The 24,801-nt window shown below is 49.9% G+C and overlaps 1 protein-coding gene across 6 annotated transcripts in view; it reads right to left on the bottom strand.

The window, feature by feature from the left end:
• The window catches only part of LOC133354982 (clathrin coat assembly protein AP180-like), a 142,253-nt gene extending 119,689 nt beyond the window's left edge, over positions 1-22,564 (bottom strand). For all 6 annotated transcript variants that reach the window (XM_061572221.1, XM_061572231.1, XM_061572240.1 and 3 more), the window contains exon 1: positions 22,190-22,564. In XM_061572221.1, coding sequence (XP_061428205.1) covers positions 22,190-22,319 — 130 coding nt within the window. In that variant the 5' untranslated portion in view covers positions 22,320-22,564. The remainder of the gene's footprint in view (positions 1-22,189) is intronic.
• Positions 22,565-24,801: the final 2,237 nt, after the last annotated feature.

Raw genomic sequence — 24,801 nt, 5'->3', positions numbered from 1 at the left:
TTATGTTAGATAGTTACATAATTAGCCAAATGAGGTCACGTGGGCTTAATGGTGACATCTGTTAAAGACAAAAAAAATGTACTCCGTCAAGTCTGTGTCTGCCCTCCGGCGAGCACGAGCAACTCATCCGGTGGCAACTGAGCCAGCGGTGGAAATTCCATATTTATTTAGCCTGGGCCACTTCACACATAATGGCCACCACCGACTTGCCACAGAATTGGCCCCATTAAGTGACCCAGAGGCAATGCGATTTAAAAAAAAAGAAAAGGGTAGTTTCAGTGGCACGCAGAGACTCAATACTTAAGATTTTTCTATCTTTCTTAAATTAAATAACAATCGCATCTACACCTTATACTTATTTCAAAATATATTTAGTTTTCCCCAAGCGCCTTGGATCAGGGCCTTTCCCAACTCAACTGGCGGTTCATTGTGTGGGCCCGTGTCTTCAGAGGTAGAGCCAGAACATCAGATTTTGTCCAGAATATTTGACGCATTGGCGGTACACCGGTGCAGCATAACATGCTGGTCCTCATAAAAGTAATACAATTTAAATTTGAACTGACATTTGTCTTCCGACTACTTCGACATTATGAGAACTGATTTTGATGCTCACCCCGCAAGATTTGCGAATAGTGGGAAAATAAATAATTGTGAATTATAAAAAAATTTACACCACGCACCACCGGTGTACCGCCGATACGTTCATAGACTTAGAGCGTCTCTCCCTGCTCAAGCGAACATAGAGCAGTGCGCATATCCACTTGGGAGCCTCGAGCCAGACAGGTGGTGGATATTCTGCATCCCCAGGGTGGTGTCCACCACTGGTACCTTCCCACACACGCAGTCTCACTCACCCCAAGTCTCACTTTCAAAAAAGGCAGGGTGTTTATTTAAATCACCTAAAGAGAGGACACAGACGTGTATGAAAAATGAAAAATAAGAATACGTTTACCCTTTCTGGGAATAAAACAGGAGGTGTTAAGATGTGCAAACACCAAATAGAAACCTTTTGCAAGGAATCAAGTCTGCATTAACCACACGTACTCGTGGTGAAGATGCAAACACACACGTGTTTGTCAAGACGAGTGACCATGGGTGGCGAAAACCCCCGCTGCTACCAGGCAGCCACTCGTTCAGCAGCGACCCCCCCTTCCCCTCTTCCCTTCCCCCCACTTTATTTCCATTCCCGCACCATTCCCCCCATCCCCCATATAGAAGTATATACACCCCGCTCATGCACAGAGATTTCCCCCCCCTCCCGCTTCCTTTACTGTCAACCCAGGTGCACAGCGTTCAGGGCCTATGGAGTTTCTGTACCACCCCTACCTCGCGTCGTGGTTTGTGCTCTGTGCTAGGCTCCGATTGAAATATCTTTTGAAAAATATATTTTTAGATATTTATATGTATTTTCTTTATTTAAAAAAAGATTGTTGAACAACGCTCGTGCCCTCGAGTGATGCTGTTGGCGCCAGCGAGGCTTGCTGCTGAAGATTCAAAAGCTCACTTTCTCACAGGAAAAACTGCACGCGAGAAAATGTGGCCTGTTAGGAATACAGATTATTACATGAATATATAATAGCCCAGATCCGTCCTTCTGTCATTGTTTATTTCATTCTGTGATTAACGCGCCACGGATTGGTTTAAGTGCGTCACGTGACCGCGAGCAACCATCCAAGCAGAGATGAGACCCTCCCAAACATGTACGCCCCCCGATGCTGCCCTGAGGCAGGAGCCGTGCTCGGGCCGCTGCTGCCCCGAGGGAGACGGGTGATGAGACGGGTGAGGAGACGGGCGAGTGAGGGTGAGAAGAAGGGCGAGTGAGGGTGAGGAGAATGGCGAGTGAGGGTGAGGAGACAGGTGAGTGAGAGCGAGGAGAAGAGTGAGTGAGTGTGAGGAGACGAGTGAGTGAGAGTGAGGAGAAGGGGTGAGTGAGGAGTGAGGAGAAGGGTGAGTGAGGGCGAGGAGACGGGTGAGTGAGAGCGAGGAGAAGGGCGAGTGAGGGTGAGAAGGGCAAGTGAGTGAGTGAGGAGAAGGGCGAGTGAGAGTGAGGAGAAGGGCGAGTGAGAGTGAGGAGACGGGCGAGTGAGAGTGAGGAGACGGGTGAGTGAGTGTGAGGAGACGGAAGAGTGAGGAGGGGTGAGTGAGGGTGAGTGAGAGTGAGGAGAAGGGTGAGTGAGAGTGAGGAGAAGGGTGAGTGAGAGTGAGGAGAAGGGTGAGTGAGAGTGAGGAGAAGGGTGAGTGAGAGTGAGGAGAAGGGTGAGTGAGAGTGAGGAGAAGGGTGAGTGCATGTGAGGAGAAGGGTGAGTGAGAGTGAGGAGACGGGTGAGTGAGAGTGAGGAGAAGGGTGAGTGAGAGTGAGGAGAAGGGTGAGTGAGAGTGAGGAGAAGGGTGAGTGAGAGTGAGGAGAAGGGTGAGTGAGTGTGAGGAGAGCGGTGAGTGAGAGTGAGGAGATGGGTGAGTGAGAGTGAGGAGAAGGGTGAGAGTGAGGAGACGGGTGAGTGAGTGTGAGGAGACGGGTGAGTGAGAGTGAGGAGACGGGTGAGTGAGAGTGAGGAGACGGGTGAGTGAGAGTGAGGAGACGGGTGAGTGAGGGTGAGGAGACGGGTGAGTGAGAGTGAGGAGACGGGTGAGTGAGGGTGAGGAGAAGGGTGAGTGAGTGTGAGGAGAGAGGTGAGTGAGAGTGAGGAGACGGGTGAGTGAGGGTGAGGAGAAGGGTGAGTGAGAATGAGTGAGAAGGGTGAGTGAGAGTGAGGAGAAGGGTGAGTGAGAGTGAGGAGAGAGGTGAGTGAGAGTGAGGAGAAGGGCGAGTGAGAGTGAGGAGAAGGGTGAGTGAGAGTGAGGAGAAGGGTGAGAGAGTGAGGAGAAGGGTGAGTGTGAGGAGAGCGGTGAGTGAGAGTGAGGAGAAGGGTGAGTGAGAGTGAGGAGAAGGGTGAGAGTGAGGAGAGGGCTGAGTGAGAGTGAGGAGAAGGGTGAGTGAGGGTGAGGAGAAGGGTGAGTGAGGGTGAGGAGAAGGGTGAGTGAGAGTGAGGAGAGGGGTGAGTGAGAGTGAGGAGACGGGTGAGTGAGAGTGAGGAGAGGGGAGAGTGAGGAGAGGGGAGAGTGAGAGTGAGTGAGAGTGAGGAGAAGGGTGAGTGAGAGTGAGGAGAAGGGTGAGGAGAAGGGTGAGGAGAAGGGTGAGTGAGAGTGAGGAGAAGGGTGAGTGAGAGTGAGGAGAAGGGTGAGTGAGAGTGAGGAGAAGGGTGAGTGAGAGTGAGGAGATGGGTGAGTGAGAGTGAGAAGGGTGAGTGAGAGTGAGGAGACGGGTGAGTGAGAGTGAGGAGACGGGTGAGTGAGAGTGAGGGGAAGGGTGAGTGAGAGTGAGGGGAAGGGTGAGTGAGAGTGAGGGGAAGGGTGAGTGAGTGTGAGGAGAGCGGTGAGTGAGAGTGAGGAGAAGGGCGAGTGAGAGTGAGGAGAAGGGTGAGTGAGAGTGAGGGGAAGGGTGAGTGAGTGTGAGGAGAGCGGTGAGTGAGAGTGAGGAGAAGGGTGAGTGCGTGTGAGGAGAAGGGTGAGTGAGAGTGAGAAGGGGGGTGAGTGAGTGTGAGGAGACGGGTGAGTGAGAGTGAGGAGACGGGTGAGTGAGAGTGAGGAGACGGGTGAGTGAGAGTGAGGAGACGGGTGAGTGAGAGTGAGGAGACGGGTGAGTGAGAGTGAGGAGACGGGTGAGTGAGAGTGAGGAGACGGGTGAGTGAGAGTGAGGAGACGGGTGAGTGAGAGTGAGGAGACGGGTGAGTGAGAGTGAGGAGACGGGTGAGTGAGTGCGAGGAGACCGGTGAGTGAGAGTGAGAAGGGTGAGTGAGGAAAGGGGTGAGTGAGAGTGAGGAGAGGGGTGAGTGAGGAAAGGGGTGAGTGAGAGTGAGGAGAGGGGTGAGTGAGGGTGAGGAGAAGGGCGAGTGAGGAGACGGGTGAGTGAGAGTGAGGAGACGGGTGAGTGAGAGTGAGGAGACGGGAGAGTGAGGAGATGGGTGAGTGAGAGTGAGGAGAAGGGTGAGTGAGAGTGAGGAGATGGGTGAGTGAGAGTGAGGAGATGGGTGAGTGAGAGTGAGGAGACGGGTGAGTGAGAGTGAGGAGACGGGTGAGTGAGAGTGAGGAGAGGGGTGAGTGAGAGTGAGGAGACGGGTGAGTGAGAGTGAGGAGACGGGTGAGTGAGAGTGAGGAGATGGGTGAGTGAGAGTGAGGAGATGGGTGAGTGAGTGTGAGGAGACGGGTGAGTGAGAGTGAGAAGGGTGAGTGAGGAAAGGGGTGAGTGAGAGTGAGGAGAGGGGTGAGTGAGGAAAGGGGTGAGTGAGAGTGAGGAGAGGGGTGAGTGAGAGTGAGGAGACGGGAGAGTGAGGAGACGGGTGAGTGAGAGTGAGGAGAGGGGTGAGTGAGAGTGAGGAGACGGGAGAGTGAGGAGAGGGGTGAGTGAGAGTGAGGAGACGGGTGAGTGAGAGTGAGGAGAAGGGTGAGTGTGAGGAGAGCGGTGAGTGAGAGTGAGGAGAGGGGTGAGTGAGAGTGAGGAGAAGGGTGAGTGAGAGTGAGGAGAACGGTGAGTGAGAGTGAGGAGAAGGGTGAGTGTGAGGAGAGCGGTGAGTGAGAGTGAGGAGAGGGGTGAGTGAGAGTGAGGAGAAGGGTGAGTGAGAGTGAGGAGAAGGGTGAGTGAGAGTGAGGAGAGGGCTGAGTGAGAGTGAGGAGAAGGGTGAGTGAGGGTGAGGAGAGGGGAGAGTGAGGAGAGGGGTGAGTGAGGAGAAGGGTGAGTGAGAGTGAGGAGATGGGTGAGTGAGAGTGAGGAGATGGGTGAGTGAGAGTGAGGAGACGGGTGAGTGAGAGTGAGGAGAGGGGAGAGTGAGGAGAGGGGAGAGTGAGGAGAAGGGTGAGTGAGAGTGAGGAGACGGGTGAGTGAGAGTGAGGAGATGGGTGAGTGAGAGTGAGGAGATGGGTGAGTGAGAGTGAGGAGAAGGGTGAGTGAGAGTGAGGAGAAGGGTGAGTTAGAGTGAGGAGAAGGGTGAGTGAGAGTGAGGAGATGGGTGAGTGAGAGTGAGGAGACGGGTGAGTGAGAGTGAGGAGACCGGTGAGTGAGAGTGAGGAGATGGGTGAGTGAGAGTGAGGAGACGGGTGAGTGAGAGTGAGGAGACGGGTGAGTGAGAGTGAGGAGACGGGTGAGTGAGAGTGAGGAGACGGGTGAGTGAGAGTGAGGAGACGGGTGAGTGAGTGTGAGGAGAAGGGTGAGTGTGAGGAGAAGGGTGAGTGTGAGGAGAGCGGTGAGTGAGAGTGAGGAGACGGGTGAGTGAGAGTGAGGAGACGGGTGAGTGAGTGCGAGAAGGGTGAGTGAGGAAAGGGGTGAGTGAGAGTGAGGAGAGGGGTGAGTGAGGAAAGGGGTGAGTGAGAGTGAGGAGAGGGGTGAGTGAGAGTGAGAAGGGTGAGTGAGAGTGAGGAGAGGGGTGAGTGAGGGTGAGGAGAGGGGTGAGTGAGGGCGAGGAGAAGGGTGAGTGAGGGCGAGGAGAGGGGTGAGTGAGGGCGAGGAGAAGGGTGAGTGAGAGGGAGGAGACGGGTGAGTGAGAGTGAGGAGACGGGTGAGTGAGAGGGAGGAGAGAGGTGAGTGAGAGTGAGAAGGGCGAGTGAGAGTGAGGAGACGGGTGAGTGAGAGTGAGAAGGGCGAGTGAGAGTGAGGAGACGGGTGAGTGAGAGTGAGGAGAAGGGAGAGTGAGAGTGAGGAGAAGGGTGAGTGAGAGTGAGGAGAAGGGTGAGTGAGGGTGAGGAGAAGGGTGAGTGAGGGTGAGGAGAAGGGTGAGTGAGGGTGACGAGAAGGGTGAGTGAGAGTGAGGAGAGAGGCGAGTGAGAGTGAGGAGAAGGGCGAGTGAGAGTGAGGAGACGGGTGAGTGAGAGTGAGGAGAGAGGCGAGTGAGAGTGAGGAGAAGGGCGAGTGAGAGTGAGGAGAAGGGCGAGTGAGAGTGAGGAGACGGGTGAGTGAGAGTGAGGAGAAGGGCGAGTGAGAGTGAGGAGAAGGGCGAGTGAGAGTGAGGAGAAGGGTGAGTGAGAGTGAGGAGAAGGGTGAGTGAGAGTGAGGAGAGAGGTGAGTGAGTGAGGAGAGAGGTGAGTGAGAGTGAGGAGACGGGTGAGTGAGAGTGAGGAGATGGGTGAGTGAGAGCGAGGAGAAGGGTGAGTGAGAGTGAGGAGACGGGTGAGTGAGAGTGAGGAGATGGGTGAGTGAGAGTGAGGAGACGGGTGAGTGAGAGTGAGGAGAGGGGTGAGTGAGAGTGAGGAGATGGGTGAGTGAGAGTGAGGAGAAGGGTGAGTGAGTGTGAGGAGAAGGGCGAGTGAGTGTGAGGAGAAGGGCGAGTGAGTGAGAAGGGTGAGTGAGAGTGAGGAGAAGGGTGAGTGAGAGTGAGGAGACGGGTGAGTGAGTGCGAGGAGACGGGTGAGTGAGAGTGAGGAGACGGGTGAGTGAGTGCGAGGAGACGGGTGAGTGAGAGTGAGAAGGGTGAGTGAGAGTGAGGAGAAGGGTGAGTGAGTGCGAGGAGACGGGTGAGTGAGAGTGAGAAGGGTGAGTGAGGAAAGGGGTGAGTGAGAGTGAGGAGAGGGGTGAGTGAGGAAAGGGGTGAGTGAGAGTGAGGAGAGGGGTGAGTGAGGGTGAGGAGAAGGGTGAGTGAGAGTGAGGAGACGGGTGAGTGAGAGTGAGAAGGGTGAGTGAGAGTGAGGAGAGGGGTGAGTGAGGGCGAGGAGAAGGGTGAGTGAGAGTGGGGAGACGGGTGAGTGAGAGTGAGGAGAGAGGTGAGTGAGAGTGAGAAGGGCGAGTGAGTGAGGAGACGGGTGAGTGAGAGTGAGGAGAAGGGTGAGTGAGAGTGAGGAGAGGGCTGAGTGAGAGCGAGGAGAAGGGTGAGTGAGGGCGAGGAGAAGGGCGAGTGAGGGTGAGGAGAAGGGCGAGTGAGGAGACGGGTGAGTGAGAGTGAGGAGAGGGGAGAGTGAGGAAAGGGGTGAGTGAGGGTGAGTGAGAGTGAGGAGAAGGGTGAGTGAGAGTGAGGAGAAGGGTGAGTGAGAGTGAGGAGAAGGGTGAGTGAGAGTGAGGAGAAGGGTGAGTGAGAGTGAGGAGAAGGGTGAGTGAGAGTGAGGAGAAGGGCGAGTGCTTGTGAGGAGACGGGTGAGTGAGAGTGAGGAGAAGGGTGAGTGAGAGTGAGGAGAGGGGTGAGTGAGAGTGAGAAGGGTGAGTGAGAGTGAGGAGAGGGGTGAGTGAGGGTGAGGAGAGGGGTGAGTGAGAGTGAGAAGGGTGAGTGAGAGTGAGAAGGGTGAGTGAGAGTGAGGAGACGGGTGAGTGAGAGTGAGGAGACGGGTGAGTGAGTGCGAGGAGACGGGTGAGTGAGAGTGAGAAGGGTGAGTGAGAGTGAGGAGAAGGGTGAGTGAGAGTGAGGAGACGGGTGAGTGAGAGTGAGGAGACGGGTGAGTGAGTGCGAGGAGACGGGTGAGTGAGAGTGAGAAGGGTGAGTGAGGAAAGGGGTGAGTGAGAGTGAGGAGAGGGGTGAGTGAGAGTGAGGAGAAGGGTGAGTGAGGGTGAGGAGACGGGTGAGTGAGTGCGAGGAGACGGGTGAGTGAGAGTGAGAAGGGTGAGTGAGGAAAGGGGTGAGTGAGAGTGAGGAGAGGGGTGAGTGAGAGTGAGGAGAAGGGTGAGTGAGGGTGAGGAGAAGGGTGAGTGAGGGTGAGGAGAAGGGCGAGTGAGAGTGAGGAGAAGGGTGAGTGAGAGTGAGGAGAGGGGTGAGTGAGGAGAAGGGTGAGTGAGAGTGAGGAGAGGGTGAGTGAGAGTGAGGGGAAGGGTGAGTGAGAGTGAGGAGAGCGGTGAGTGAGAGTGAGGAGAAGGGTGAGTGAGTGTGAGGAGATGGGTGAGTGAGAGTGAGGAGAAGGGTGAGTGAGAGTGAGGAGAAGGGTGAGTGAGAGTGAGGAGAAGGGTGAGTGAGAGTGAGGAAAGGGGTGAGTGAGAGTGAGGAAAGGGGTGAGTGAGAGTGAGGCAGAGCCGTGCTCCGTCCACTGCTGCCCTGAGGGACCCCGTGCTCTGTCCATTACATTAGTACGAGTTTTTTTTGGTGCTTAAATCCACTGCTGGATGAAGGCCCACCACACGCTGTGCGAGTGGATCGTAAGGATTTACTTGATCAGTCTGTTGGGGGCCGCCGCACGCTCTGGCTGTTGGGAGGTGCCGCAGGCTGTGGTTGTGCAGGGACGCTGCAGGCGCCCCCGCACAACCACATACTACTAAGCATTTTTGTCATGATTATTTTGAGCACAGTACCTATGTTTTCATCAGTCCATTTAAAAATACAATAAAACTATTTTTATTTTATTTCACCAGTTAAGGCCCACTGAGCTATACGAATCTTTTTTAGAAGAGACCTGGCCACAAATGATAGCTTAACGAAGTGGCTCATCAAGTGGAAATTTATACCAGCCTAATACTCTAAAAAACACACGATTCTAAATGCGGAAGGAAAAACCGAAGAACTGAGAAAAATCCACGCGACCATGGGGAGAACACGCAAACTCCAAATATACCAGGCAAGGTAGTTAACATCTCGCCACCACGGCGACTAATGTCCAACATGTGCGAGTGGTGGCATGTTATCACAAAGGCAATCGCTCGAGCAATGCCGAGTGAATACTGCCACACAAGCTTCTCCTGACGGCTCCGGCACCTTGCAGCTCGAGGTTGCTACTTACAGGTGACCTAATCAATGTCCACAACATCATTGTTGTTGCAATTACAAAGGTTGGTATATAAACAATAATATTAACTCACATGCCTTCCTCACACCATGTAGAGCATCAGGTTTTTTTTTCCCCATTCTTCCTCATGGGGGTGAGTGCAGGTTGATGAAGGTGGAGGGGGTCCAGTATCAGTGCAGACATCACTCGCCACTGATGTTTGCCATCGCCAGGGACTCAAACGCGGGCCACTGGGCTCATTGCGCAGTGCGCAAATTACTGCATGACCGCTCCATCCAGATGATATGTACGGTAGGCCAAACATTAATACAGTCGTATATTCTTGGTTCTTTCGGTAAAGTCACGTAGAATGGAAATAAAAAAAAAAAGTTTCTTATTTATCATTCCCCTTCTACGTGACTTTACCGAAAGAATCCCTGCAGCTTTAAATCAAAATTAATACATAATCAACGTTTTTGGGTTTAGATCGCGTTATTTATAAATGTGTCGTAACCCTCCACCACCCGACACGGCCAATCAGTAAAAATGTGTCACGTTGACAAAGACAAATAGTTCACTGCTTTAGCCCACCGGTGTGTTGAAGCCACAACATTTACAATTTGAGTACGACGTTTCGCTGGTAATTGCATCCAGCATCATCGGGCAATTCGCCAGAATGGTGAGGCTCTGCTGTCTCCCGTTCTTATATAGAGCAGCAGCAGGGTGACGTCATCATTAACTCATTAACTCATCAGGTGCAAAGATTAAATCACTCCCCCCTTGAATCTTTGCACCTGATGAGTTAATGAGTTAATGATGACGTCACCCTGCTGCTGCTCTATATAAGAACGGGAGACAGCAGAGCCTCACCATTCTGGCGAATTGCCCGATGATGCTGGATGCAATTACCAGCGAAACGTCGTACTCAAATTGTAAATGTTGTGGCTTCAACACACCGGTGGGCTAAAGCAGTGAACTATTTGTCTTTGTCAACGCGACACATTTTTACTGATTGGCCGTGTCGGGTGGTGGAGGGTTACGACACATTTATAAATAACGCGATCTAAACCCAAAAACGTTGATTATGAATAACATTGGTCGCGAAAGCCTACGTGTTAAACCAAAAATTAATACAGTCTGTTTCTCCTATAACGCTGTGCGTTTTCATAATGCGACTCTGATGTAAACGCGATGAATGTATTCGGAACACAGATATGAATAAGATACAACGCGATCGAGTGAAAATAACCACGTTGCGCGAGCAGGAATGAGCGGTCATACGGCTGCCTCGGTGTAGCATCACACAAGGCAGCGGGATGCTGCTGGATGCTACCTACGCGCCTGAGTCTTTGTTCAGCCTGCGTATGCATTTCACGTGTTATCGCGGACTGTGCTTGAACCTTTATTATTCATTATAATGCGGTACAGGAACGCAACTACCGGGTAATACGAGAACAAACTGTACGTGCATCTCACTCCAAGAAAACTTCTCCATCGGTCAGGTTTCACAGCCAATGCAGAGCTGATGAGCAAGTCACCCAGAATACACCCAGTCCCAGGAACTCAGAAGTCAAGCAGGTTTCGGCCTGGATAGTGCTTATATAGGAGACCATAATGCATCACGGGCTGTTAGAAATTGTAGGGCTACGAGGTGGACAGCCGAGGGCAGTGCAGAAAAATCAACAGTTGTACTGCATTTCTATGCTCCCACACCTATGCTTCACCAACCTGCACCGACCAGCATGGTGATGTATGGTCAAATAACCTTCACGACACCGCACAGCGTGGGGAAGCCCACTTCCAGCAGTGGAGTGACAAAGGCGTGTATACACCACAGTACTGCACAATATCATTTAGGTACAGAATTTCCAAACACCAACTATGGTTTCCTGCTAAAGAGCTCCGTACATGCAGAGACGGTGTGGGTGATTAGCCTAAATCTTAAACAGTCCACTACACCAAGAGATACATTGAAGCTAAATCAACAGAGAAATACGAATGCTTATATAATTTATGGGTTATAATTTTAAATCGAAGAGTTGGGAACAAACATTTCAAATGAGCTCTTTGGGAAATAATTCCAGCCCGCTCCTGAAAAATGGAGTCGTCACAGGGTTTTTATTATTATGATCATCATTACGATTCCACTGGTTTACCCAGGAAAGCCTCACAGAGTCGCAACACTCAGTTTCAGGAGGGTTCTGACGAGTTAATGCAGTTGGCATGAAAAGTTGCTGCCGAGTGTGCTCTCAATTCAGCAAATAGCAGGCGATTTTTCAGTATTAGGATGTTTGGTTTATACCGGTTACATTGTATGTGTTTTTTGGTTTGAGAGGGGAAGCGGATAACCCAGAGGAAACCTACGCAGAACAAGAAGAGAACAAACTCTACACAGCAAGGCACCCGAAGCCAGGAATCGAACCCAGGTACTGCTTGGTGCGGGGCACTGCAGTGTTGGCATAATCCCATGCAGTCGTCACTGCACCTCGCAAGGCGCGACAAGCGATGGCCGTGTCGTCCATCATAGCCAAGCGGCGCCAATCCTCGCAATTTCGGCTCGTTGCCGAGGCCTTGGCCACTGGCAATCTCGGCGCGGGATGCGAACAGTGCATCCCAGCGCTGCGCGGCGACTTCAGCTCTCAGACAGCAACTGCGCGCCTGTGTGCAGCCATCGACACGCGCTGTGTAACCACCGTGTGTACCAATTGATTCGTGGCTTCCCACATTCTATGTTCAGATCAAATCAGCAGGGAAGTCTAAACTAAATAATCTTACTTTTTTACCACAAGGTAAGGCCCACTGAGCTACGTAGCTCTTCTTAAGAAGCGACCTGGCCATAAATGATAGCCTAACGAAGCGACTTCTCATCACGTGGAAGTGTACAGCAGTCAAATACTCTAAAGCCAAGAGCAGTTGTCCTATGGATAAACTCGCCCTCACCATAGCAATGTGGAATATCCACCACTGGCTCAAGGCTATAAACGGGGAAAAAGCACCACCCCAGTGCTCGATTGTGCAGGAAATCGCTTTGTACTGTATGGAGAGCATAAGTGGTTTAGCATCTGTCTGGAATTGGATTACTGCGTATACTATGTTTGCCAATAAAATCTGAATTGGAGCAGCGAATCAAAATGACTAAGTGTGGCTCAAAGTGTGACCCGACTAACATTGGATCACCCCTGAACAGGTCACATACGAAGCATTTTAGTTAATTTTAAGTAAATGATCATTGCATAAAACGACAGACCTACATCCATGGAATTTATTAGGGATGCAAAAAATTATTCACAGTTTGCAAGTTTAATGCTAATTATATGAAAACACTACCTTTTCGGTTACTGGAGTAAATGGGACATGATATACAACCCGAGAAAACAATACAAACGATACATTTGTTTAATTGGTGCTGGAATCTAATTGTGACAATTCCTCTCTGTAGTTCAAAGGGGGGTGGGCGTGCGATCCCACACCGTCTCCAAGTTTCCCATAACCGTCATGGTGCAGGATCACTGTTCAAGTCGATAATAAATTCTGTTTGACGTTACGGAGCATGGAGAACGGTGTGGGGCTGCAGGGGTTGTGGTGAACTACCTGGTGTGCCATGCACGACAAGTGGGATTTGTTCTCAAACTCACAAACTGACATATACATCTGCAGCACAAGAATGTTTTAGGACACATTTGATCAGTAAACTTATATTCTCTTTTTAACTTAAAAACATAAAACAATAGCTTCATACCCTTTTATTTTGTATGGTCCAATTGAGAATTGCATACTACATTATTGCAAAATAATAATAATGCTAATAATTATAATCGAAAAGAGTCTGACCTCAACCAAGCAATTAAATGAAACGATCCAGATCGACGAATCGGACCTGGGGAATCGTGGATCAGATAAACATCGGATCGGGGGTCATGATCAACGCAAACCGCAACACTCCCAAGCGAGCCAAGCTCTCTCGCGCGCCCTCCAGCAGTGTCACCTGCCACTAGACCCGAGAGCCTCTCGACTCCACGGAGACAAAAATCCCTCCCCTGCAACCACTGCCAAGCATGGGGCGGCTCTGTCCCCCAACCTCGCCACGTTTCGCAGCCAGACTCAGCCCCTCATTAGCAACGGCCGCTTTCGTTTGGGCGCTGCCTCAAGAGTGTTATTAATAGGGTGTTTCGACCATTTTACCCTTTTTTATTCCTATCACCTCAAGTTTTACTTTCGTTTTCCAAATGTTTCCTCAGAGACGTTTTCATGGGTGGAATTTTCGGATAAATTGGGCAGAGAGCTTGTAATTGAAACAATTTATTGGTTTATTTTCAAAAGTTCTTGCATATTTTGTTTTTCTCCAGAAAGGGTGATGCCACCGACTAAGAACAAAACCCAATAGCCTCCAATTTGCAAAAGATTTTTTTTGGGCGAGGTCACGCAACAATTTGGCCAAGTTTCTGTCGTAACTCTCCACTTACCCCCAACACAGCCAAATGCATCGAATCGTCACGCGTACAAGCGTTTGGTGTGTCAATGATCATCGTTTCAGCTCGTCGGTACGCTGTCGAAAAATGATCACAACCTGATTTAATGCGCTCGCAAACAGGGGCCTAAATAATATTCAGAAATAAAATGTTTACTAAAGTCGGAACAGTCGCACTACGAGTACATGAACAAAGTGACAAATTGCACGTTAAAGTCAGACAACACGACGCACTTTCCCCAAAGTTATTCACAGCAACATTGGCTCATATTTTTTAAATAATTGGATTGGAGGCATAAAGGCGTAGTAAATATTAACATCGCAGCAGGACATCGGAAGATTTGCCGACGGCATTGTGATGTCCAATGAGAATGAACTGCGGGAAACGCTGTATGAACTTTGTAGAGAAGGCTTGCACAGTTGGGCTCAGGATAAAATGTACCAAAAAATTCTGTCAACAAAAACCGACAGCGATATCTGTCAGAGGGACACTTCTGGAAAACGCAGCGGAGGATGTTTTTTGTATTACCATGCATGATGAACACACGGTCCAAATGCCCAAAATGCCGAGTGGTCAGCAAACAAACAGCACAACTACCTGCTGTAACAGATACCTGTAAAGCTTCTTGATTATTTCGGTAAAGTCACGTAGAAGGGAAGTAATAAAATAATAAAAATAAAACATAATAAAATAATTCTCACGACGCCAGGGTACTGTATGTCTGGAACCACATCTTTTACAGACGGGACCAGATCACGGATTTTATGTACGGTGTTGAATCGGACCTGGATCTTGTGTTTAACCTGGCGTCTACAAACTAAGTTGCCTCTGTGGTAGCAGTTACATTGGAGAAACCAAACGACATCTCTCGTACCGCATCCGTGAACATAAAGCAGACCTGAAACACGGTAGGACAAACACCTCAGCCGTGGCAGATCACTGTTACAATTCAGTGGGCTCACATGACATTGACTTCTCCAAGACAGAGGTTCTCTGCAAGCCATCTGGCTATCATGAGAGATTCATTCATGAGGCGATCCACATATACAAACACAGAGACAATTTCAACCGAGAAGATGGATTCTGGCTTAGCAATCATTGGAAGGACGTAATAAACCATTTCGGATCTTAACTGATTGTGTTCACGTTTACGGTGACTCTCAGACCGCGTTCCACTCACTGGCATTGTATTCTCCGCAGGGAATGGATTCTTTGCTCTGCTACTCTCCCATTGTCATATTTCGTTGCTGCCTCTTAGTATCTTTCACACGACGGTCAATGGTACAGTGTATAATAACAAATAGTATAACATTTATATGCTTAATACAATGTACAAAGTAATATATAGTATCGTAATTGTATAGTGAATATATAGCAGTGTGATATACATTAGGGTGGGTAGAATAATACATAGTGTAATATAACAATGTATAAGGTATAGGGTGGTGTATAGTATAGTAATACAGTATATAATTTAATGTTGAGTTTGTCTGTGGCAGCATATAGTACGGGGCAAGACCTGTTTGATGTAAGGGAAAAAAGTTTAGCTGGAAGCATATTATATTTTTTACGATATAGAATTGTAATGTATTACTTACTGTTAGTAGCTCAGCTTATTGGAGAGTATATTTAGTATACTGATGATACAATTATGTTTATACTTTAGTTTTTTACGTGGTTGTTTGGTTGCTGCAGCTGCATACTATTCACATTCCTTCCCTTTGTTGGTGCTGCCCCTGCCCCCTCCCTTTGATGCTGCTAATCCTGCAAAATGCATGGGCATAATATGACTTTGAAAACCCCCCGCCCACCTCCCACGAATTTCACAATTAGCACTATTCGCATTCCTGCATTTCCCATAAATATGCTAAATTCCTCTTCAAATACAAATTATTTTGTCAAGGCTCTCTTCCTCCTCCCTCACAGCCTAAATAGACACTCCAAGCCAGCACCGACCGGCACGGTGAAGGTCCAAGTGCCCCACTGGACTGACATAAGATTATAAATTAGTAGCATGCCATTGACTACTGTAGCAACTGGGAATGTCACTGTGGTGCCAAGCCCGCGAGGCCACGGCGGGATGTCTCCTGTTGTGTGTACACCCCGGACACGGGGTGTAGTACCAACCCTAGTGGGGGCTTGGGTGAGCGCTGGTTAAGCGCGATGGGCATCACGCACAGCATGCGGTGCGGGCTCCCGTTGAGAGAGCGAGAGAGTGTCACAGCCCGCTGGGGTTACGTTGGGGGCATGATACTCTGGCTGACCTGGGGACATGTGACCGGATGATACTGGAGGGGGGGCACCGGTGGAGGGGGCCAACGGGTGGTCACATGGTCCGGAAATAACTCTTGAGAGCTTTCGGGCAAGGGCGAGAGAGTTCAAGAAGGTGGGCGGGGCGAGAGGCAGAGCCAGCCCCAGCCCGGCCCGATATAAAGGGGGACCCTGTGAGGGGCTCAGGGTTCTTACTGTTGGAGAGGCAGGGGATCCACGTCAAGCTTGAAGAAGCCTCCAGCCACGCGGTCCAGGACCCAGCCCTCCTCATTGATAATCATGAACAGGTTACGTCCTCCAAATGGACGCCCCCACCCCCCTCCATTAATAATAATTAGCGGCTGACGTCACTCCACATGGGGGGCGAGGCGCCTCCTCCCCCCTCCTCCGCATCAACTTAAACCCTCACTACAAAGGCAGAACCCGCACGTCACGCGATCTACGTAACGCTATTGAGACAGACGTAAAAAGGCCGTCATGATGAACAACAGTCTGCCTCAGCAGCAGACCATGCTTCCCCACCTGATGACGGACGCTTGTGTTGCGCCCAAAACGTCGTGGTTTATTTTATATCTACGTGACTTTACCGAAAGAACCAAAGAGTAGGGATGATTACCTTTAAATTCAATAAGTCTGTGTCACTGCGGCCTTATTCATTGCATCCATTCGTGTGCATTTTGTATCACGTCGCGGTCTGCTTTTCGCTTGCAAGTTTCAGATTTACTGCAATACACCCGTCCTTTGACAGGCAAAAGGCGAGTGTTTATATACTGTATACCACATTAAAAAAATGGTGCTAGCTGCCTGGCTGGTACGCACACAGGTGCAGTGGTGACGTCACAATGCATATCTGTATGATGACGTCACGCGCATCCCACAGCATTGAGCCGGGTTCCTGGGTGCTGACATCACGAATATAAAAACTATTACAGTTTGCGAGCGTTGAACCAACGCTGCTGAAATTACCCACTCTCATAAGGTGTTTTGTATGCAGAGACAGCTATGTGAAGGCAAATAGCTTGGTTATTTTGTTATTTGCATTCTTCACAATCACGCAAATGGTTATTTTGAGATGTGAGGTTCTGCGTCACTGCACTTGCCATGTTACCTTTCCTGACGCTAAATCGCACACCGCTCACGGTTTACCACAATTACCCCCAGTGTAACCTCACTGAACTGTAGCATACACGATTAACACTGAACAGAGCATTGATTCTACTGCAGTACAAATCGAATTTCTACTCCGCGTTCATTTAAAGGGATTTACACGAGCAGCTGGGCAAAAAGTGTTTGTTAAGCCTCGAACAATCCGCCTCGTGGTTCCATTGCTACAGATCAGGGTCCAGATTCCACTCAATAATCTATTGTTTTCATATTAGGACACCATAATATAAAACAAAAACTGCAATACCTTGCTTGAACAACAATATCTTGCTCATCTCGTCAAGGAACATAAACCACCACACGAACTCCGGTTATCCTCGCAGCGGCAGATTTTGGCTCGTCATAGAACAAAGACGGTCACCGCATCGTGCGCTTTCAGATGCGCTTCTATGGCCGTCTGGAAAGCGCTTCCATCTTCTGATATTTGGACGCCACTGGAGCTATGCACTTTTAAATCTAGATTCAACTCATTTTTTTAAAACAGTTTTTTTGTGTTTAGTTTGTTGTCCTTCCCCGCGCAATTGGCTACGTACTGTGTGAAAGAAGTTCAACATACATTTCGCCTCGAGTGGCTGCATAGGCGGACATGCACTAACTATAAGATCCAACGCGTGTATCGTGAGCACAAGAATCGACGCCATTGGAGGAATCCGAGCATCTGTGCACCCCTCGTGTTCATCATCGCAAGCTCTACGTGAAAAGAAACCAGGTGCACCGAACTCTCAACTCGTTTTTTTTACTTTCAATTTATTAACTGCGCCACGGTGACTTCGATATTAAACCCAGCGATGTCAATTAAATTAATCACGTAATTATTTTAATTAAATTAATCACGGTATTCATTTAATAAAAATGTCAATTCGTTGCTCCTCATACACGCATTGATGCGTCTATATTCTTTTTTTACATCGGCTTGGTTGTAAATGTAGCCCCCTTTAGCCACTAGACACCTCTACATTCACCACAATGTTGGCAATCCCCGCACCTCCGATAAGCACGGTTGGCTACGTACGGTGCGAAAGAAGCTCAATATAAATACTGTACATACAATTCATTGTGCAGTCTACGCCGCTAGTATTTTACACATCCGTCGCAATGCTCACACAGTTGTGGTGGATTCCGTTTGCATGGAAAGCGATGTGTGGGATCATACTGTTCGGACTCGTCACTTATTCTTTGGACTCTCGCAGGCGTCACGAGTTCAGTGGTTACGACTGCCGCCCGCACCACGTGATTCGAGCTGCGTTCACCCTCCGCACGTGTGATTGTGTTGTTGTGTCTCTGGTGTCACGTACCATGTTTTATATTTACGTGGTTCGCAACGTTCAGCGCTTTGAGAGGCGTTGTGCACGCACGACACTGTATATATATAAAACACAACCATTACTACGAATTCATTATTTACTCAATTCTTGTGTACGAGTGCACCGAATGCTGGTGTATGCGAGTGCGCCTTAGTGCGTGTCGGGTGGAGCGAGTGTGAACGCTCGTGAAGAGGAGTCGAGACGATCGATCGTGACGCATCTCAAGAGCGAGTCTACTTCACACGCCGGCGTGGCGACGCTTCCGTGAGCGTGCGTGTTGGTGTGTGTGCGCGTGTTGGTGTGTGTGTGTGCGCGTGTTGGTGTGTGCGCGTGTTGGTGTGTGTGTGCGTGTGTTGGTGTGTATGCGTGCGTGTTGGTAGCGGTAGTGTAGCGGTTAGGACGCTGCGCTACGAACCTGGCGACCCAGGTTCGATTCCCGCTCACGGCAAACACCAGTGACGATAATCTGAACCGGCCCTGGGCCTCCCCTAGGTCGACTTAGCCTCAAATGAGTACCTGTTGCGATGTGTAAACATCGCCACTAGGGAGACAAAGGCAGCCGGACGTGGTGTTGGCCACCCACCCCCTCGTGTGCGGTGCTGGCCTTTATAGGTGCTCGCTAAAAGCACTTGCCCCTACAGTCCGTTAAGGCTATACAGGGGATCTTTGTCTTTGTGCGCGTGTTGGTGTGTGCGCGTGTTGGTGTGTGCGCGTGTTGGTGTGTGCGCGTGTTGGTGTGTGCGCCCGCGTTGGCGTGTGTGCATATTGGTGTATTGCCGTGTATTGCCGCTCACGGCCAACACCAGTGACGATTATTTATTTCCCTTGTTGTGTGTATGCGAGTATGGGTGTGGTATTTACGGCAGCTTCTTGCCAACAACACTTGCCCCAAAAGTCGGTGAAGACTACAATGGGCATCTTTGTCTTGTCTTTGTATACGTGTTAAGTGTATACGTGTTAAGTGTGTACGCGTGTGGGTTTGAATGCACACCAAACAGGAGTGATGGAGCAGTATGGATAGAGTGGAGGATCTCCCATACCTGGGCAGTGTGATGATGACCACATCCGGTTTGGCAGGATCAACTCCAAATCAGTTGAGCAGCATTATATTTTAATCAACCGTGTATAACAACTCTGGAAGTTACCTAGCCTGTCGTTCCACACGAAGCTCCAGGTCTTCTCGGCCACAATTATGCTCTCCAATGTCTATGCTTGCGATACGTGGCCCCCCTTTAAAAAGGGAACATCTGCGCCAGTTCGAAACATTCGGGCTGGCCTGCCTACGACCCATTTTGGGTTTAACCAGGCTGGACTGTGCGAGGGGCTGATCGATCCTTGAGAGATTTCGAGAGTCCCATCGGTGAGCTCCTCTGGCAGGCAAGCCTGCGTTGGCTGGGACCTGTAGCCCGCATGCCCAAGCAGCTTCTGTTTGGCCGTTGACGTGTCGGTGTGTATGCATGTTGGTGTGTGAGGATATATGGGTATGGTGTGTGTGTGGAGAGCGGTAGTGTAGTTGTTAGCGTGCTACGCTCCGAACCTGGATACCCGAGTTCGATTCCCGCTCACGGCCAACACCAGTGACGATTACCTGAACCGGTGTTGGGCATCCCCAAGGTCGACTCGGCCTGAAATGAGTGCCTGGGGCAGCGTGTAAACATCGCCACTGGGGAGACAAAGGCGGCCGGGCGTGGTGTTGGCCACCCACCCCATCGTGTGCCGTGCTAGTCTTCATAGGTGCTCGCTAACAGCACTTGCCCCCACAGTCTGTTTAGGCTATACGGGGGATCTTTGTCTTTTTGTGTGTATGCATGTTGGTGTGTGTATGCGTTTTGGGGTGTGGGTATATATAGTTATGGTGTGTGGGTGGGTGTGTATGCGTGTTGGTGTGTGTGGGTGTGTGCATGTTGATTTTTTTTGTATTTTGGTGTGTGGGGATATATGCCTATTGATGTGTGTTTCCTAGTGCTCGCTAACAGCACTTGCCCCTACAGTCTGTCAGGCTATATGGGGGTCTGTCTTTGTCCTAGTGGAGAGCGGTAGTGTAGCGGTTAGAGCTGCACTACGAACCTGGCTACCTGAGTTCGATTCCCGCTCACGGCCAACACCGGTGACGATTATCTGAACCGGTGTTGGGCATCCCCTAGGTCGACTCAGCCTCAAATGCGTACCTGGTGTGATGTATGAGCATCGCCACTAGGGAAACAAAGGCGGCCGGGCGTGGTGCAGGCCACCCCCTCATGTGCCGTATCGGCCTTCATAGATGCTCGCTAACAGCACTTGCCCCAGTCTGTTATGGCTATACTGGGAGTCTTTGTCTTTATGTGTGTGTGGTCGTGTATACATGTGGGTGTGTATGCGTGTGGGGTGTACAGTATACACGGCAACACAAGTGGTGTGGCAAAGTGGATAGCGTGGAAGGACTTCTCATACATGGGCAATGTGCTTATGATCGGATCCCGTTTGGCAGCAAGTCTCACTCAGAACCAGTTGAACGACATTATCTTTTTACACGCTTTTTATAAACTCACTGTCTGTTGTTGTCGTATCCTCAAATCTTGTAAATCAATTTTAACCCACTTCCCAATGTTGTATTGACTGTAAACTTGGTATACGTATGTCATACTGATGACAATGCTATATTATATCATAAATATATTTTTAAACAATCTTTTTTTATATGTTATGTTTCGGCTTGGGTCTAATTGTCCACGCTCAACTCACGTTGGCTGTAAATCACCACGATCCCTTACGTTATGGCAAGCTTCGGGGCCACTTCCTGAAGTCGCGGAGTTCTGCCATTACTCGTAACGCTACATTTCATTAAAGCTTGTTTTTATAAAAAGTATTCGTAAATATTACTCATTAGCCAGTTATGCTTGCGAATCATGGACTCCGTTAAAATGAATATCTGCGTCGGTTCGAGGCTGGCCTGTCTACGCTCCATCCTGGGTTTAACCAGGCTGCAGCATTGTGCGAGGAGCTGATATATCCTTGAAAGACTAGGAGACAGTCCTATCAGTGAGCTCCTCCGGCTGGCGAGGCTGCATTGGTTGAGTCATGTAGCTCGGATGCCAAGCCACCGCATGCCAAGGCAGCTTTTGTTTGGTCGGACAGAGTGGGCTAAACGAGTACGGGTTAGAGAAGAGATGGGCTGATGTGGTACAGGAAGGATGATGTGGAGACGATTGGACTTGCCGATGCCGGAACCAGTGGTCTCAAGATCAGCCTCTGTGAAGAAGGTTCGTGAAGGACGCTACTGGGGCGTTGAAGGCAGTCGCCACCCAACAAACGAGGGCAGAGGATCGACGCCCCTAACGAGCAGATCTCCGGGCGGCTAAAACGCAGCAAGTTGGCACAGTGGAGATCACAGATGGTGCATTTGGCAGTCATCTCAGTAAACCCATAACAGCTGGGTCTTCCCCGCGACCTCCTATCAGTAACGAGCCCTCGACACTTAACGTGGCCTCAATGAGCTCCTAGCCTGGCCCGACACAAGCGCTGTCAAGTCACGACCACTTAGTGGCGAATGGCGGATGTTGTTGTTGTTGGGCGTGTATGTATGCGTGTCGGGGTACTACGTGTGGCTGGGGAACGGTGGAGCAGTGGTTAGCGCACTGCGCTCTGAACCTGGCCATCAGTTCCACATCCAATATCCGAGGCGACTCTCTGAACCAGTGCTGGGCGCTCCCCTAGATCGACTCTGCTCCAAATGATGAATCTGGTGCGGTGTGTAAACATCGGACCTGGGGAGACGAAGGCAACCGGGCGTGGTTCCGGCCACCCACGCCCTTGTGTGCCGTCTCAGTCTTTATAGGTCCCCCGACATCCTGTTAAAGGCCGTGGCTGCAAGGGGGATCTGTGTCTTTCGTGTGTGCGGGGCGCGGGGAAGGTGTGGTTGTGTGCAGGCGTGTGGGGGGCGGGTGGGCTGTGGTGTAGGTGTGGAACCTTGTATGTGTGTGCGAGGCGTGTGTGTGTATTGTTCACCAGCATTGCTTCGTGCGAGCCCGCCCACTCTGCCCGTGTAGAAGCAACGCTGCCGAAATTGCAGCATGCCCCCCCCGCGCCCCGCCTCCCCAACACGACCGTGTGGCTAAAGATGCAAGGTGCACGCACCGTCGCTCGCATGCAGACACGGGCTAGGAGGAGGATTCTAGATTTGAAGCTTTCGTGACTGCAAAGATTCATATTCTTAGGTTTTTTTCGGTGACTTAACCGAAAAAACCTAAGAATAGGAGGAGGATGTTAAAGTGCGCCACGGTGTTTGGTGTTTTTACTCACAGTCGAGGTGCTTCTTCTTGGGCGCCATGAGCTCGTGCGTGCTCGCCTTGCACACGGAGCGAGACACAGCCGAGCCCACCACGTGGTACTGCGCCGCGGCAATGCGGTCGGTCAGGGTCTGGCCGGACATCTTTCCCTCCACGATGATTACACAATCGGGATAAATAGGAATAAAAAAATGCGAATAATTCCTGCGACCGCCGTTTATTTGTACGTAACAAATTCTACAGCTATGAATGCCAATTATTGTAGCGCGCGTACAGAGCTATCGGTGTTCGGAGACGCTGAACGTGAAGGGCGAGAACACAGCGAGCGGCGAGAACGCTGGGAGCGGGAGAGGGACGCGAGCGAGTGGAGGGGGAGCAGACCGCGGCGCTGACGTCACCGCCGCCTCCACGCAGCCGCCGCGCCTCTTATAGCGGCGGCGACGCGCACGCGCACTGCGGGCGTGGAGCTGTCCACTTCAGCACCACCCAGACGGCCGAGCTATCCACGTAGCCCAAAGACTGTTGGGGCAAAGTGCTGTTGACGAGCACCACCAACACACACCACACACTAACCAATGCACCCTAACCAACACACGGTTACACACACACCATACACTAACCAATACACCTAACCCACACACACACACCACACCAGTGGCGGCTGGTGATATTTATTTTTGGGGGGGGCGCATTTTTTAAATTTTATTGAGGGGGGCAAATAAATATAAAGCAGTACCAAAAGCCATTTTGACTACTTGAATATAAATTTTGATGATCTTTATTTACATTTCAGACCAAAAGAAGTACCAAAAAGCATGTTTCCTACTTGAACATAAATGTTTCTCTTTTATATACATTTCAGACCAAAGTACCAAAAAGCATGTTTCCTACTTGAACATAAATGTTTCTCTTTTATATACATTTCAGACCAAAGTACCAAAAAGCATGTTTCCTACTTGAACATAAAAACGTTAGTTTCATGCTATTATCAATATGGCTGCGGCTACTTTCATGACGTTTGCATTTGTCAGAGAGATGTTTGAGGTCTCTTACCCCCGTCGTTGTCCACAAAACTTCAGTGCCGACACTTTGAAATAAAAGACAGGGAAAACAAAAAAGAGAATTGCTAACATCACATCCAGCCAGCCACCTCCGTTTCTCATAACAAGCGCGGGTGAAGCTTCGTGTGTAGCTTCGTCCTCTGTCACTGGCCTGCTGCTGGATTTGTAAATCGGGTTGGTCCGGTCCGAGATCCTTTATCTTTTTTATTTCTTCCAGCGAAAGCCTTGTGAAAGGGTTTTTTTGTAAATAAATTACAGAATTTGGATGAACTGCTGCCATTGTTTACACAAAAATTTTGATCAGCCTAGCAAGTGTCAAAGTGGTGTCGCCTTCGCACTCGCAGTAGTGGCCTACAGCGTAAATTTGAATGACAGGTGACGAGAACCAATCAGATTGGATAAAATAACATGTATCCAATTCTGATTGGCCAGGGACGCAACGACTTGCGCCCCGAGGAGAATCTTTAAGAAACCAATTAGAGACCAGCTTCAGGTCACATGCTGTCCGAAAATGTAAAGTCTCACATAGACATCCATTTGTCCGGCGCCCCGCATAAAACACATTGAAAAACATAGAAAATAGTTGACCGATTAAAGCCAGTTTTTATTAAATGCTGATGCTTTTCTTACTACCAGCCGGCACATCGTATGAAAAAAATATTTTATTTATGTATTTTTATATAAATTTTGTATATGTATATTTCTGGAATATTGATGGGGGCGGCGCCCCTGCGCCCTCTATTGACGAGCCGCCACTGCACCACACACTAACCAATACACCCTAACCAACACACGGTAACCAACACACATACCACCCACTAACCAATACACCCTAACCAACACACGGTAACCAACACACACACCACCCACTAATCAATACATCCTAACCAACAAACGGTAACCAACACACATAGCACACACTTACCAATACACCCTAACCTAAACACTAACCAACAAACACCGCATACAAACTACACACACTAACCAACACTCACAAACCCTCATAAAAACAAAATAACGAACACATATCATAACAAAGACAAAGATCCCCCATATAGCCTTAACAGACTGTAGGGGCAAGTGCTGTTAGCGAGCACCTATGAAGGCCAGAACGGCACACGAGGGGTGGGTGGCCAGCACCACGCCCGACCGCCTTTGTCTCCCTAGTGGTAATGTTTGCACACCGCACCGGGTACTCATTTGAGGCTGAGTCGACCTAGGGGAGGGCCTGGGACCGGTTCAGATAATCGTCACTGGTGTTGGCCGTGAGCGGGAATCGAACTCGTGTCGCCGGGTTCATAGCGCAGCGCGCTAACCGCTACACTACCGCTCCCCACACATCATAAGCACACACTATAACCAACACACCTTCATCAACAAACCCACATACATACACATTCTCTGGGCATCACAGACATAAATCAACACACAGGAATCCAGACACATAACCTGACCAACACACACACACACTCATCGACATACGCAGGCTTCCGCTTACCTACAACATCTCCCCACATACACCCAATCTGCAAACTACCCACCTACACACAAGAACATAGAGCCC

This window comes from Lethenteron reissneri, chromosome 6 (assembly GCF_015708825.2).
Source record: "Lethenteron reissneri isolate LAM-NWPU_2019-01 chromosome 6, ASM1570882v1, whole genome shotgun sequence".
In the NCBI taxonomy this organism is placed as follows: domain Eukaryota; kingdom Metazoa; phylum Chordata; class Hyperoartia; order Petromyzontiformes; family Petromyzontidae; genus Lethenteron; species Lethenteron reissneri.
The sequence above is the reverse complement of the archived record's forward strand: the minus strand, read 5'-3'. Positions and strand labels throughout refer to the sequence as shown.